The following is a 16,676-nucleotide window of genomic DNA, read 5'->3' on the forward strand; positions in this document are numbered from 1 at the left end:
AGTTAGGAAGACCCTGTCTCAAAAAACAAACAAACAAAGCAAGAGATATGGCTCAGTGTCTTCAGCACCAACCCTCCCCAAAGAAGAAGGAGGAGGACGAGGAGGAGGAGAAGCAGCTATCTTTAAACACCTCAGCAGAACAGGCAGAGACTCAGTGCCCAAATACAGAAGACACTGAGTTATCAAAGAGGGTACTGAAGTATTATTTTGTGCCTTTTTTTCTTTTATCTCTCTCTCTCTTTCTTTCTTTCTTTTACTTATTTATTTATTTTTGGTGATACCAGGAATTGAATCCAGAGCCTTCCTACTCAGCTACATCCCAGCCCTTTTTAAATTTTCAGCTTTGACACTGATTTCTGCTAAGTTGCTATATCATCCAGGCTGAGCAGACCTTGGGTCCTCCCAACTCAGCTTCCCAGAGTGCTGGGATTATGAACATGCACTGCCACACTCGGGGCTTATTTTGCATCCTTTAATGAGAAAAGATTAGAATCAGGATTCTTCCCTGGGTTGCCAAGGTCAAAGGGATACTCGAACTTTGCAGTACTGATCACAAAGCTTACTGGTGCTTTGGGACAGGACTTCTTGGAAGTACATTCCGAGAAGTGAAAAACATTAATAGCCTTTTACGTGAGGACTCATTATTGAAGATTTGCTCTACATGAATAACGAAATCAAAGAGAAAAATCCATAGGCATAAAACCACTGCCACCAAAAACAAAACAAAACAAAAACACTGTCACAAATTCCTGCCGTGGCCGACACAAGGAAGGCTTTGACTGAAAAGTCCAGGAGCAGGCAGGGTGGTGAGGGCTTGGACCCCTGTGCCACTGCCACAGAAGGAGCCCGGGAGGCTGCATACACATTTATGGTTGAGTCTCTCGGGCCTGGAAGAAGAAAGCCTACATCTGACTTGGTCAACCAGAAGGTTCACACCCAGCCCCGACTACCTTGGGGACCCAGTGTGACCTGCTCTGCAGCTGGATCCCACCCTGAAGATGTGTAAAGTGACTGGGTCTGGTCCTGACTTCCTTAGCTGGGATCTCTGGCTCTGGTCTCAGGGGACACTCAGGGAAGCCAGGGCTGCAGGGACTGGACAGCAGGGACCCAAAGCAAACTCTAACTGGAGATGCACCCTGCTGATGGATGGAAGGGACAAAGGGGCAGGAGGCGGGGGCTGGGGATTTAGCTCAGCGGCATAAGCGCCTGCCTTGCAAGCAGGCAGTCGTGAATTCGATCCCCGGTACCGGTAAAAATGAAAAAGACAAAAAAAAAAAAAATACAAAGGGGCAGGAGGAAGAGGCTTTGTCAAGGCAAAGGTGGCCTCCATGCTGGGAGGGAAAACAAACCAGGTAGCACTCCTTGTTCCCTGGTCTGTGTTTCCAGACATAAACACTTATTCTTTAAATCACCCTCAGTGTGTTCTGTATCATCAGCCCCCTCAGAAGCTAGGCTTGGAGATGCTAAGAGGCAGGTCAAGGTCACCCCTTGGAAAGTGGGGTGCCCGAGGAGGGTGCCTCGGTCACCAGGAGACAGTGCCCTAGGCACCCCCGGGATCCCAGCCACCCAACTCCTGCTTGGAGGCCCCAGGGGCATCAGGCAGCATGGACGGCACTCACCACTCCTCCATTATCCTTGTACGTAGCTCGGGCAGCAGGAACTGCCCATGGAAGCGATAGATGGAGGAAATGTTAGAGAAGATGCCTGTCGTGACTTCTGGAGGGATCCCTGCTTCTGCCAGCCTGGTACAGAAAACCTGGGCATAGAGAAGCGTACAATGGTCACTGAGTATGGCCCACTGTGCACAGTGATGCAGGGTGGGCATTGGGCGGGGCCCTGCCTTATGCTCTCTTAAAGAATGCCAGAGCCACTGTGGCCGCTTGTTGTCAACCAACCTCATGGCCTTCACACAGATAGGCGGCAGGGGCAGTCTTGGGGGATGAAGCAGGATCCCTCTCCTCTGCCCCCTCTCAGGAGAAGCGGGAGGCTGAGGATTCCTTTCCTGTCATGCAACATGGAAGTGGGAACAATACACTCTGGGAAGCTCTGCTTTCCAAGAAGGCCTCATTTCCTGCATTCAGAAGCCCAGGGCTGCCTCTCGGACAGGGGTCGTACGTAGTGCTCACTGTCCCCAGACAAGAGCCCTGCAGCCACGTATGTGCTCAACTACCAAGAAGAAATGTCCTCAAGAGGCTCATACAACACCTTTGTCCCAGAGGCACAAAACAAGGAAAGAAAAATAAAAGTTTCTAGACCAGGCTTGAGTTTGTCAGAGTTTTAGTGTCAAAGTCATTCATATTCCAACTGTAGTGTCCACCTGGAGCTAAGGGGTGGAGTACTTTTCCCTGAAACTCAGTGCCCACCTGCTGGGACTCCGGAAGGGGACCAAGGTGGGCTTTGAGCTGTGTGCACTTCCTTACCTGGTCCAGGAGGTGTAGCCGCTTAACGTAGGTCTCCTCGGTGTGTAGGAGTTCCTGGGCAAGGTGGAGCAACTTCTGGAGGTTGGAGCACTGCGGAGAGAAGGGAAGCAAGTCACGGGGATGGGATGGAAAATCGCAGCCAGCCCGGGCTCCCTGCTGCTCACCAGCGTGAGTAGGGGCCACCGACAAAGGAGCTCACGGCCTGGGCTGGGCGCTTAGTTCTTAGCATATACACTATTTCCATCTCTGCCAATACCCCAAAGTGACTGCACCCCAGAGACAATGCTATCTTCCCGGATCTCTAACTACAGTAGTTACAGCCAACACATCAAAACTGACTGCAGAGCTGGAGGCGCTGGTCAGTGGTACAGTGCTTGCATAGCATGCGTGAGGCCCTGGGTTGCATCCCAGTACCATCAAAAAACCAAACCAAAACAAAAAAGCGAGAGATGTCAGCAAGGAAAACGGCAGGCTAGGAAGCAGCAGGTCCTCCTTCCCCACAAACAGATGGTATTGGCAGCAATGTGCGGAGCAGAAAGCCTCTTGCAGATTCCAGAGATCACTGGAAGCTACAGCACCCAGGACTGAAAACAGTGCCCATGAAAGGGGAGATTTTAAACAATAGAAATGCATTTCTCACAGTTACGGAGGCTGAAGTCCAATATCATGGACTCGCAGTTTTGGCGTCTGATAAAGGCCACCTCTCTGTTCCCAAACATCTTGAATACTTGCCTTCACATGTGGGAGGCTCTACCCCTGCACCAAGCCAGCGCACAAAGACTGCAGAGGTGGTTTATTAAGATCCCAACCAAAAAAAAAAAAAAAAAGTACAAGATATATAAGGAACAGGAATTATGATCCAATTAGAGGAACAGAATAGAGCCCCCCAAGCTGCTCTAAAGAATCAGGTCAGTGAATTACTGGAGAAAAAAGTCTAAACGGGTGGATACTGTGTCAAGCTGCTGAAAGCAAATAACCACAGGAAATCAGGAAACAATGCATGAACAGGATGTATCAATGAGGAGATTAAAAACTGTGCAAAAGAATGAAATTTATTCTGGGCCTGCAAAATACAATAACTGACCTGAGAAACTCATAAAGAGCAGCAGAAGATTTGATCAGGCAGAAGAATTAGAAAATCAAAGTCAGGGAGCAAAACAAAGGAGAAAAGCAAACAGGCTTTGAGGGACTCACTGGGGGCTGACAGAGGACCCACGCCATGCATGTGGAACCGAGAATTTACTTGAAGAAATAATGGCTTAAGAAAACCCCAAATCTGAAGAAAGAAATGGGCATGCAAATTCGTGGAACTCAAAGAACTCCAACAGAATAAATCAACAGAAAACTACACAGACAAGCCATAATTAGATTGTCTAAAAGTCAAAGATAATCTCGAAAGCAGCAAGACAAAACCAGTAGCTCATACACAGCGGCTTCCAAAAAGGTCTCGGAGGATTTCTCAAGGGACTCTCTGGGCCAGGCCGAGTGAGATGTTGAAGGGCTGAAAGGTGAAGAATACATGGCTGGGCAAAACTGTCCTGAGAAACTGAAGGAGAGGGCTGAGATGTGGCTCTGCCCTGGACCAGCATGTGGGAGATTCTGGGTTTCATGCCAAAGACCACAAAAAGAAGAAAGAGGAGGAGCTTGGTCAGGAAGAGGGAGGAAAGGCCAGGATCGGGAAAGAGAAATGAAGATTTCTCCAGATCAGCAACATCGAAGGGACTTCATTACCACTAGCTCTGCTAACAAAACAAAACAACGACAACAAAATTATGGAGAGACTCTTTCAAGTTGAAATGAAAGAATGACAAACAGGAAGACAAACCGCATGATAAGGTAAGATTCCCCAATAAAGGGAGCCACGGGGACAAATATAATGATCTATGCTATCATGATTTTGATGCACAGAGTTAAATCACAAGGACACAAGACAAACTTTAAATCTAGGTTAATCAGTGAACGGCATATAAAAATGAATTGGTGACACTGATAACACAGCAGGGGAGTGGGGGAACTGTAAAGGAAGTTGTTAAAGCCGTTACCCACATAAAATCAAATGCTATAATTTTAATGTATTTTATGTAATCACAGTCATAGCTACAAGAAAAATAGCTATGGAATATATACAAATGGAAACGAGAAAGAAATCCAAAGCAATCAGTGGCAAACAAAAAAGAATGAAATGGGAAGGACAGTAAGAGGAATATAAAAGAGGGATACAAAGAGGAATCAGACATACAGAAAACAACAGAAAAGGAATCTTGAGTCTTCTCCATTGATAATTGCTTTAAATTAAAGTGGATTAGGGTTGGAGATTTAGCTGAGTGGTGCCTGGCAAGTGTGAGGTCCTGAGTTCGATTCCTGATACCACCCCAAATAAATAAATAACTAAAAAACGTAATTAAATGTCTCAATTAGAAAAAATATAGGCAGATCATGTGGGGCTCAGGATTGAGAAGCCCAGTCCACTTTTCCCATGAGTCAGCAGAAGCCATGCTCAGTCTCGGAGAAGCACATCAAGAAGCTAGTTTGATCTTCCTGTAGGCCAGGTAACCCGGAGGCGGAGCCCAGGAAGAGGGAAGCCAGTTTGCTTTTCCAGTGTACAGACTGGAGCAAAGGCTGAGAATCCATTCAGAGGACAGGCTGAGTTGCTATCAACCGAGGTAAAAAACCAACTACATGCTTGTATGGTTTGATTAACTCTGCAGGACTAAGGCAGGTAGTCTGAGCATCTGCTGGGAGGATGACAGTATGCATTACGGCAAATGTGGGGGATTTCCTTCTGTCATGTTTTGCAATCCAGTATTGTTCTCACTGTTTTGTTTTGTTCCAGTTTATTGTTTTCTTTTATTCAATGCTCTGTTTTGATTGGTTTTATTCTGCTTTGTTTGATTTTATTAGGTCTGAGGAAATGGACAGCCATTGTGAAGATAACAAGATATAACATGGCAGCCACTGTTGACCACCTATTGTCCTGTTCTGAAGGTCTGTACCACTTTGATTGGCTTTATTCTGTTTTGTGCTGTTGGGTTTTATTGTCCTTAAAATTAACATATATATATATAGTCAGAGGGTGTTGCTCAGAGGATGGTAAAGAATTTGCCTAGATATACAAGGCTGAGGGCTTGATCTCCAGCATTACACATGCACAGCTTTAGGCTGACTGAGTGGGCTGAAAGAGTGGAATCCAACTCTATGCTATTTATAAGAAACTTCGTTTGGGTATAAAGACATATATGAACTGAAAGTGGAAAGAATGAAAGGAGATATTTCATGCAAATGGTAACCAGAAGGAAACAAGAATGGTCAGGTTTACAGCAGACAAAATAGGCTTTCTTGAAAAAGTATTACAAGCAGCAAGGACATCATATAACAATATAAGGAAGGGCCAGGACTGGAGATTTAGCTCAGCAGCTTAAGCGCCTGTCTGGCAAGCGCTAGGTCGTGAGTTCAATCCCTGGTACCAAAAAAAAGACATAAGGGCCAAGCCACTCAGAAGGCATAACAATGACTATTTATGCACCAAAGCTCAGAAATTCTAAATATATGAAGCAAATTTTGATAGATTTGAACAGAGAAATAGGTGCCAAGAAATGAAAAGTTGGAAATTCTAATACCTCACTCTCAATGGACAAAACAACCATATAGAGGATTAGTAAGGAAATAGGGACTTTGAAGAAAACTATAAATAATGATGCTTAACAGAAAAATACAGAATACTCTACCCAACAATACCATAATATACATTTTCCTCAGGAATAGGCTTCACATTTATGCATCAAACAACTCTTAACAAATTCAAAAAGACTGAAATCATCCCAGTATCTTTTTTTTTTTTTTTTTTTTTTTTTGTCTTTTTGAGACAGGGTCTCACTATGCAGTTCAGGCTGGCCTTGAGCTCACTTTGTACCCCAGACTAGTCTCAAATTTGCAATGATCCTCCTGCCTCAGCCTCCCAAGAGCTGGGATTATGGGCGTGCGCCACCATACCTGGCTCATTCACGTATCTTTTCCAGCCACAATGGAATGAAATTAGAAAACAGTAACACAATGAAGATCCACAGATACGTGAAAATTAAATAATATACCTTTAAACAACCAATGGGTGAAAGAAGTCAAAGGGAAACTAGAAATACATTGAGACTAAATGAAATTATGTCTTTAGAGAACCCAGCAAAAGTAATGCAAAGATGGATATTTATAACTTTATATATGCACATTAAAATATGTACATTAGGGGCTGGGGATTTATCAGTGGCGTAAGCGCCTGCCTTGCAAGCAGGCAGTCGTGGGTTCGATCCCCGGTATCGATAAAAAGGAAAAAGACAGGGGGCTGGAGATTTAGCTTAGCGGCATAAGTGCCTGAAAAAAAAAAGAAAAAAGAAAAAAAAAAAAAAGGAAAAAGACAAAATATATATATATATATATGTATATTAAAAGAAAAAAGATCTTGAGTCAACAACCTAAACTTACAGATCAACCTAAACTTACAAACCAGAGAAGACAGAGTAAGTTAAATGCAAAGCTAGCAAAAAGGAAGGAAACAATAAAGATAAGAACCGAGATAAATGAAACAGAATGGCAAGACAATGGAGAAAAAAATAAAAAACAGAAGTTGAGTTTTCAAAAAGAAACAATCCACAAACCTTTAACTAGATTAATTTACAAAAAAAGAGAATTAAAACCAGAAATGCAAGAAGGGAGATTAAAATTGACACCATAGAAATTAAAACATGAATAAATATATCCCAATGAATTGTATCACCTACAAGAAATAAATAAATGCTTAGAAACACACGATTTATAAAGGGCAAATCATGAAGAAATGAAAACTCTAAAAAGATTAGCAGTACATAAGAACATTGAATCAGTAATCAAAAACTTCCCAGTGAAGAAAAATTCAGGACCAGATGGCTCCACTGATGAATTCTATGACAAATTTAAATAACAATTAGCCAAGGGTGGTGGTGCATGCTGGTAATCCCGGCACTCCGGGAGATTGAGGCAGGAGGATCTTTGCAAGTTCGATAACCAACCTGGGCTACAAAGTGAGCTCAAAGCCAGCCTGAACTGCATTACCACACTCTGTCTGAAAAAGCTGAGGAAGAAGAGGAGGAAGAGGAGGAGGAGGAGGATGAATTAACACAAATCTTCCTGAAACTCCTCCAAAAATTTGAAGAGGAGGGAATACTTCCAAGCTCATGCAATAAGGCTAATGTTATCCTGATACAAAACCACACAAAACATTACAAGAAGAGAAAAATACAGGCCAATATCCTTGATGGATATTGATGTCAAAAGCTCAACAAAATACTAGAAAAACCAATGGCATATTGAAACCCCCACGAGTAAGTCAAATTTATTTTAAAATGAAACTATGGTTCAACATATAAAAACCAATTAGGGCAATATGCCACACACTGACAGCATGGAAGACAAAAAAGACATCACAGTGGATGCAAAAAGGTGCCCAAGACTAAACACCATTTCACAATTAAAACACTCAGCAAAGTGGGAACAGAAGTAAACACCCTGAGTGTCACAAAGGCCACCTATGCAGATCCCACAGCAAACCTCCCACTCCGTAACGACGGACTGAAGGGCTTTTCCTCTAAGGTCACAAACAAGACAAGGTTGGGCGCCTACTTTTGCCAGCTGTGCTTCACACAGTACTAGAATCCTTAGCAAAGCAATCAGGCAAGAAAAATAATTTTTAAAAAACTCCTCCAGGCAGCCAGGTGTGATGGCTCACACCTGGAATCCCAGCACTCGGGAGGCTGTGGCAGGCGGATGGTTGTTAAGTTTGAGACCAGCCTGGGCTACAAAGTGAGCCCAAAGTCAGCCTGAAGTGCACAGGGAGACCCTGTCTCAAAAAGACAAAAAAAAAAAAAAAAAAAATCTTCCACATTGTAAAGGAAGTAGCAAAAATTAAATCAGCTCACAGATGACCTAACCTTACTTGTAGAAAATCCTAAAGACTCCATTAAAAAACTGCTGAGAGTAATGACCTAGATCTGCAGTCTCAGTAACTCCTGGGGAACAGGCTGCTTCAGGACTGACCACACACGTCTCCCCAGGGAACTGCTCACCCCTGCTGTGCCCACAATGCCAGCTGCTGCCGGGTGGGGGACCACACAAGGCATGGCGAGTTCCTGTCCTGGAGGTGGCATCAGAATGGGCCACCACAAGCCAGCAGCGTTCCTCCTGATTCAAACACAGCTGCCCCACGATGGTTTGGCCCGAAGGAGAACCCGGGAGGAAATGAGAAGCCCAGCTCGGAACAGCTTGATCCCAGCTGCTTAACTCAGCACCTCGTGCCTCAGTTTATCTATTTGTAAAAGAGACCCTGCTCCCAGTCCCCCTTGCATGAGCTTGAAAGGACATGTAAAATAGTAGAGGCCCCCTGTACTCTCAATGGCTTACCCTACACACGCCAGGCACAGAAATTAAAGGTACTACACGTTTTAAGTGTAATTCAATCTCGGTTATATTTTATTAATATAAATAAATGAATATATGAGTATTCATGAATACAGAGTCTGCAGTAGGATGGAAGGAAAGTCTGCCCAGGAGCAGTTCTTTTCTGGGAATGGATCCAGCCCTCCTCCTCTACCTGGCCCAGTGTCCCTCCAGGCCCCGTGGGAATGGCAACTGCGTGCCTGGCCTAGGATACCCCATGTGTCCTCTGAGAGCTGGGTGATTTCCTGACCAGAGGTGTGCGGGATTACACCCTTATCCTTTCACGGTGCCTTTCCTTCATTATTTCCAGTTTTCTTCTAACTCATTTTTCACGGGTGCAAGTTGATCTGCCAACTTGATGTGTGTATACACCTGTGTTACCCCAAATTAGTATCCTTCATTCTACCTCATATAGACTGGATCTGGAATGTCCCCCAGAGGCTATGTGTTAAAGGTTTGGGCCCCAGCATGGAGCTCCTAGGAGGTAGTGAGCCGTAAGAGGTAAAACCTGGTGGGAGTCTTTGGGTCACTGGGGGCGTGGCTTGGAAGGGAACTGTGGGTACGGTTCCTTCTTCTTTCTTTTTTTCACTTCCTTGTCATGAGATGAGTAGTTTTACTCTGTCACCTACTCTTGCCAAGATGCATCACTGCAGGACCAAAGCCATAGACTAACTAACCATGGACTGAAACTTCTGGAACTGTGAGCCTAAATAAACATTCCATCTTTGTCAGCTGCTTGTCTCAGTAGTTGTCATGATGGAAGGCAGACTCAGCAGGACAGGCAGAGTGCCCTGGGTTCCTGGACCAATGCTTCCTCCAAAGATCACCCGGTGCATGGTGAACAGTGTCCTAACTCTGTGCCCCCGAAGTGGGGAATGTGGAGCACCACCTGGAGGACTCTCCTTGAACAAAGAGCAATCATCTCCACTTTGGCTAAGCCTGGCCCTGTCTCTACACACTGATGCGCACAGAGCTGGCTAAGCCATTCCCTTTCCCTTCAACTGGTGCTCAGCAATGTAAACAGGGCTGGCTGAGGAGCTGGTGTGTAATGTTTGAAGCTGGGCTGCTGTTTCCCTGCCCCGTGACTCCCAAAACATGGGTGACACTGGTGGGATGAAGAGCCAGGGCTCCAGGGCTATCCTGGGATGGAGCCTCAAGATAAGAGGTTGTGACTGCCCAGGGCAGAGAAGCTTGCACCTCAGAGCTGAGGCACTGCCCCCTCCCTATACATTAGATGCTCCCTCCACTGTGCTATGAAGATCGGGCTCTCTGCATGTCCTCCTCTCTGCATATTGCAGAGGTGATCTCAGGCCTCCTGCCCAGCTCACGGCGCTCACATATTTCCTGCCATTCTCCCAGTCGCTCATCCTCAGTCCTCTCCCTTCTTCACTAATTAATGAAATCTGGGTTGGATCCTGGGTTGAGGCCTTTGTTCTTAGGACCCCTTGGCTCCTCATAACTATAAATATGCCCTAGTATGTTTATTCTCGCTGTGGGCTAGAGTGGCAATTGCACTGGAAGTGGTGGATTAAGATTAATTTTTGGAATTCCAACACACTTTCCATAAGGTTACAAGTATAAACTTCCTGGACCAAGACAAGGTCTGGGTAGGGCTTTCTATTGGAGCAGACAACCTGTTCTCACTAGTGACAGAAGCATCCACGTCTTCCTCTGACACAACAGACCTTCCTGGACCTAAGTGGAGGAGCCTGGGAGTCTGCACTTTTCCAGCCATTTCTTTCCCATGTTCTGACATCTGTTTGAGTTTATTAGTAATATTTGCTGTATATATTGATTACTCATGGGGAGTTGGTACATGTGTACAACACATCTGAACTCTTTTTTTTGCCTGCTCTCCTCTCATCTCTCCTCTCCTTCTATCTCTGGTCCCCCTCCCCATTTGGAAGGGATCTATCCCTCTATTTTCTATTACTTATCTTTTATTTTTCTCTTTAAACTGTTTACCCTTTAGACTTCTCATATAAAAGAAACCAAGTGATATTTGTCCGATTTCTCTGTCTGATTTATTTCACTTAGTATTATGGTCTCAAGGTGCACTACAAGTGACTCATATTTCCTCTTCTTTACTATTGAGTGGTGCTCCATTATATGTAAGTACTATATTCTCTTTACCCACTTATCTGTTGGTGGATATACAGGATGCTTTCAAGATTCAGCTATTACGAGTTGTGCTGCTATAAACATAACTATACATGTTATCACTGTAATACAATGTTTATATTCTGATACTTGGGCCTTGCTGGTCCTGCAGAGACTTCCTTTCTCTCCCAAGGTCAACCCACTCCTAGAGATAATAAAGGATTCCCCTCTGGTGACATTTTTCAAATGCAAACCAAATGTTACAGTATACAGGATCAAAGTTGCAAAGTGAAAGACTGCATTGAGAAGAAAGCCCTAGGGTACTCTGGTGTGTAGGGACTTGATTCCCTGATTCACAGTGTTCAGCTATCCAGGCACGCAAGAGACAGCTGCAGCCATGATTCAAGGAAGCCCAACTATTGCTTAACAGACCTTGGCATCATTTACAAGGTGCTGCTTTTACACGTATGCATAATGCAAGAGCTGTGAGGTCAGGAAGGCCTCTATCCAGATTTCAGAAGACCTGGGAGACCATATGGTTCATGCCTGGGAAGCTTCTTGCACTGACGGGCAGTGTATGAAGTTGTGAGAGAAAGATGAAAGCGTAGCTAGCCAAGAATCCCAAAAGTTGGAGAAGCCAGGAATGTATAATTTCTGTTGAAAGACCAACAGCAGTGACCAGAGCCAGCACAAGACAGAAGCCATGAGGGTTACAACCACCAGCCACAGAGGTAGGACTAACCAAGCTGTTCAAAATTTGCAGTTCACCACAACTTGCTATGGGTGCTGTACATAGAGCTACAGGATTTAATGCTTGCTCTGCTGGGTTTCTATCTTACATGGGTATTATCCTCCGATTCTCTCTTTTGGAATGGGAATATTTATCTCACCAAGTGTTTAACTTTCTTTTTGATTTTTACAGAACTCACGGGTAAGAGTTAGCCTTAAGTCTCAGAGGAGACATTGGACTTGGACTTCTCAGCAATGTTAAAACAGTCAGGACTTTGATAACTCCTAGAGAAAAACTAAATGCATTTTACATAAAGGGGTCCACAGGAGTCTTTTTGAGGGCCAGGGATAGAACATGATGGTTTATGTCTAGATGTCCCCCAAAGCCTCGTCAACCATAGGTAATACTTTTGGGAGGTGAATGAATCAGAGCAGTGCAATAGTGATCTTTGGGTTAGTCCACTGACAAGTTCATAGCTAAATATTCTCTTAGGAGGTAGGGCCTGGTCAGAAGCAGTGGGGTAGTGGAGGCATGGCTTGGAGGGTTTGTCTTCCTTTCCAGCTCCTCCTTTCACTATTTCCTGGGTGCCCAGAGGTGAGCACTGGTTCCCTCCACCATGCCCCTGTCCATGCCATCCTGCCTTAGGGCTTGCTGACTGTAGACTGAAGCTGAGCCAAAATAACCTCTCCTTAAGTTGCAAGTGTCTAGTATTTTGTCCCAAACAGCAGGCAACCTAGATACACATCCCCATTTTCTCTGTGGGACTGTTAGCCACCTGCCCTCATCACCCCAGGACCAGACAAATACCAGATAGCCCAGGAGAGGCCCTTGGCCCCAGAGCTGCTGAAATTATTCAAACCAGAAATCCATAGCCTGCTCAACCTGCCTCGCCTGCTCCTTCCTGTGAAAACCACAAGGCTCCCACCCTCTCTTCCCCCTTTCTCCCCTTCCTCCCTGGCCACCTGACTGACCCTATGCTATCCATAGTTGTCACCTGATCTATTGACTGTCAAGCACTGAATAAGAACACCTGTATGAAACATGGCCCCAAGCTGCCCTCTGCAAAGTTGGTTCACAGGGCCAGGCCCTGGCTTCCCTTCCCCATCAATCCTGTTGTCTCCTGACCCCACTGGATTAGTAGCAACCTCACCACCAGGAGCCAGCAAGCCCAACCCAGCCTAGTCACATGTCTCCTGCACCAGTCACTCGGTGACATGCCCACATCCTGAGAAATGAGCCCCCACCCTGAGCCATGCCCTGTGGGTGACCCTGGGGAGATAGCATGCAGTCTGTGCCTCAGTTTCCCCAGTGGTGCTCACACTGCCTTCCTCACAGGGATGCTGACAGCAGGCACAAGACAGAGGGCAGCTGTGGGCAGTGTCACCCACCAAACTGACCATCACCTTCCCTTTCACAGTATAAGCATGGACACTGAGCTCAGGGTCATGGTGCAAGGTGCCATGGGCATCTAGCCCAATTTTTCCAAGCAGACTCGGCCCCAGGACTCTCCCCTAGTGAGGGGCAAGCCTATGTGCTTCCCTCTTGAGAACAAGGCACAGGTAGTGCCCACCACAAACCTCAAGGCTCTCCCATGGAGGGCTGGGGGCCAAGGGGAGGCCTACCTGGGCCGGGCCAACTTCCTCATCAGCCTTCAAGGGTTTGTTCTCAGAGTCAGGCTCCTCACTGACATCACTGTCGGCCTCTTCCCGGGGGGCATCCTGGGGGACCTGGCTGCTGATAGCTGTCTCAGGGTGCAGCCCCAGGCCGGCAGGGCCTGGGGGGGCCTCGCCACCATCCTCACAGGGGAAGCTCTCGCCGGCCACGCTGGCAGATGGACTGTCGATCCCACTGTCCCGGTTGGGAATCTTCATGCTGCCTGGTGCCCCCAGTGGGCCAGCATTTGGGTGGACGTCCTCTGCTGTGGCAGGGCTTTCAGCACTCCCTGGGTGGCTTCCAGGCCTGATAGGAAGCGCTTGCAGCTTCCCCAGGGAGGAGCTGCCAGGCCCAGCATTGGGTTCCTCTAGAGAAGAAGCAGCTTCTGCGGGTGCTGAGGACCTTCTACTCGACTCCATCCTCAAAGCCAAAATCACTGCGCTCTGTGCGACACTGGCCAGGGGCTTCCTGTGGGGCAGAAACAAGCCCAGCTCAGTGCAGCTCCCCAGGTGGGCCTTTGGGGAGGTGACTGGATGGTGGAGGTGGGTCACTGCAGCTGGGGCCTCCCTGGATCACCTCCTGCCTGCTTTTCCATGGGCTGTTTCTTTTCAGCCATGCTGCTCTGCCATGCTACCCTGCCTGGGAACCAGCTGACTATGGACTGAAACCTTTACAAACTGTGAGCCAAAAGAAACCTTTCCTCCTTTAACTTGCGGGTTTTGGGTATTTTGTCTCAGCAATGAGTAATTAATTGGGACACTGTGCTAGAGAATGCCTAGGGCAGGCAGGCTGGAGCTGTGCTCAAAATCTCAGTACCCTGGTCAGTTTTAGCTGAGTCCTAGCTAGATGATTTCAGAGAATGGCAAATGTTTTATTTTAAAAATAAATTTTGCTGAGTATGGTGGTGCATTCCTGTAATCCCAGCACTCAGAAGGCTGAGGCAGGAAGACGATGAGTTCAGGGTCAGCCTAAGCAATTTAGTAAGAACTGGTCTCAAAAAAGTCTCTCCTATATTAAAAAAAAAAAAGACAGACAGAAACAGCATAATCCTACTTGCTGCTCATAAATTCAAAATATACGTGAAAAATAATAAGCCCTGGGGCTTCCATCTGTAACATATGTTTCACACCTACAATATTTCCAGGAGGTGAGGCTGGTGACTCAGCGTGCCAGCCTCTTCTTCCTCACCATCCCCATGGCCCACTGGACAGCAATGGGGGCCAGTTCCAGGAGCCGCCAGCCATGACTGTCCCACACACTCCCTGGGAGACCAGGTCACAGGTGGTCTTGCCCAACACTGTGGACCGGACCAAGGCTCCTGCCTCCAAATCCCACCTCCCAGGCACTGGGGCCACTTCACACTTGGACACCAGCCTCTTCTGGCACCCTCCAACGAGAGGCAAATTCAAGTGTCAATGCTTTCTTTCTTTTTCTTTTTTAATCTTTTTGGGTAAAGGGTCTCACTGTGCAGTGAGGGCTGGCCTTAAGCTCACTTTGTTGCCCAGGCTGATCTCAAACTCGCAACAATCCCCCTGCCTCAGCCTCCTGAGGGCTGGGATCACAGGTGTGTGCTGCCACACCTGGCTTCTATTTTATTTTTTGAGGCAGCATCTTGCTATGCAGTTCAGGCTAGCCTTAAACTCACCCTGTAACCCAGGCTGGCCTCAAACTTGTGGTGATCCTCCTGCCCCCTCCTGACTCCTGGGATTACAGGCATGTGCTACCACATCTGGTTCTATTGTGGATCCTTGGTGCCCAAGGAACTCAAAAGTAAGACTAGACTCCAGTGGGATGGACAGTCTCCAAAGAGGTCTTTTGAAAAAATTTGTTTATTTGTTTGTTTATTTTTTAATATACTGGGTTTGAACCTAGGGTCTTCACAACTGTGCTATTTTTATTATCTTTTGAAATATATATATATATATATTTGTTTGTTTGTTTGTTTGTTTGTTTGTTTTTTCCCTCACTAAGTTGCCCAGGCTAGGCTTGAACTTTTGATCTTTCTGCCTCAGCACTAGGACTACAGGCAGGCTGGAGATCGTGCTCTAGACCCCAAGATGCTGCCACAGAGGGACCAAAAGGCAGTGGATGGCAGTCACTTACCCCTGTCCAGGGCAGCCCCCTCTCCAGTACGGGGTGCTGAGGGCTGACAGCCGGTGCTTGTTTCCTGCTGTGCTCTGGGGTTGGCCAGTAGCAGTGGCGGGAGGGGTCCTCTGAGAATCTCTTGCCCAGCAGGTTTGCAGGGGGCTGCTTAGGAGGCCCTGGAGAAACAGCAGAAGGGGATGAGAAGCACTTCCTCTGGCTGCCGTCAGTGCAGGCAGCGGAGGCCGCAGCGGTAAGGGAGGGGAGGGGAAGGTCAGCACGGGTCCCCACCCAGGGCAGTGAACCACGTGAGGGACACAAGCACCTGCAGACGGACACAGGACCCAACGCTGCCCATCATGGGTGCTGGGGCGATGCAGGCAGCTTGAGAAGGGCAGGCAGCACCTGAGACCACGCCCCATGGGTGAGCAGAACCCCACGGCCAGGAAGGAAGGTCACCTCAAAAGTATGGGCAGCTCCCGATGCGAGGAGAGCCCACCCCCAATCCCTCACCCGGACACACACACAGCACCCTCGCACATGTGCACACACACACACACACACACTCACACTGGCTCACACACACACTCACACTCAGGAAGTCTTCTGCCGCCCAAGACTTTGCGTGTCCCCTTCCTTACTGCTAAGCACCATGAAGCAAGATCTGGGCGGAAGCCGGCTTTGAACGCTTACAGACGCGCAAGCAGAAACTGGGTGTCTCAGGGCCTGCCGCGGGCTGCCTGCCTCCCAGGGCAGAGGGCTGCGCCAGCGGAGTCCCCTCGGGCTCTGTTGGGGACAGGCCCCTGAGCAGAGCACCTCCTGGCCACTGGCCTCCGCCTGAGCATTTACTTCCCGAGGGAAAACTGCCTTTGAGTGGACCTTTCTTTCAGTGACATCACACTCATTTCAGGTAGACGTTTATCACGGGCTACCATCGCATTCTTAACGAGCTCAATGGAGAGAAATATTAAGATTTCCAAACAGAAAATACACGTTTTGCAGCATTCTTCTGTTAGCTTGGGAGACACACTGGAGTTTCTAGGAGTAAGACATGGGGTGAAATGTGAGCCTCACTCAGCTGTGGCTTGTGCAGAGGCTGTGTCTGGTGGGGCAGAACAGGGCTCAGCCCCAGCTCAGTGAGACTGTGCCTCACCAGCAACCTCATTTACTCTCATCTGAGATCATGCAGAAAGCACAAGACGCTGTACACCAGAGAAGTTGGCAAGGGGCTA

The 16,676-nt window shown here is 47.2% G+C and overlaps 1 protein-coding gene and 1 long non-coding RNA gene across 9 annotated transcripts in view; one reads left to right on the forward strand and one right to left on the reverse strand.

Annotated features, from left to right (window-relative positions):
• Positions 1-16,676, reverse strand: part of Fgd3 (FYVE, RhoGEF and PH domain containing 3) — a 53,405-nt gene that overhangs the window by 22,539 nt on the left and 14,190 nt on the right. For all 8 annotated transcript variants that reach the window (XM_063227333.1, XM_063227332.1, XM_013150659.3 and 5 more), the window contains 4 exons: positions 15,466-15,623; positions 13,332-13,830; positions 2,421-2,510; positions 1,620-1,756 (listed from right to left, as the gene is read on the reverse strand). In XM_063227333.1, coding sequence (XP_063083403.1) covers positions 1,620-1,756; positions 2,421-2,510; positions 13,332-13,830; positions 15,466-15,623 — 884 coding nt within the window. The remainder of the gene's footprint in view (positions 1-1,619; positions 1,757-2,420; positions 2,511-13,331; positions 13,831-15,465; positions 15,624-16,676) is intronic.
• On the forward strand, positions 3,391-8,894 carry LOC111756295 (uncharacterized). Its single transcript, XR_002790787.2, has 3 exons — positions 3,391-4,256; positions 5,322-5,405; positions 8,498-8,894. It is a non-coding gene; the product is annotated as an uncharacterized LOC111756295 (long non-coding RNA).

Source organism: Cavia porcellus, unplaced genomic scaffold (genome assembly GCF_034190915.1).
Source record: "Cavia porcellus strain 051 isolate PalLab524CR breed Dunkin Hartley unplaced genomic scaffold, mCavPor4.1 scaffold_17, whole genome shotgun sequence".
NCBI lineage: Eukaryota > Metazoa > Chordata > Mammalia > Rodentia > Caviidae > Cavia > Cavia porcellus.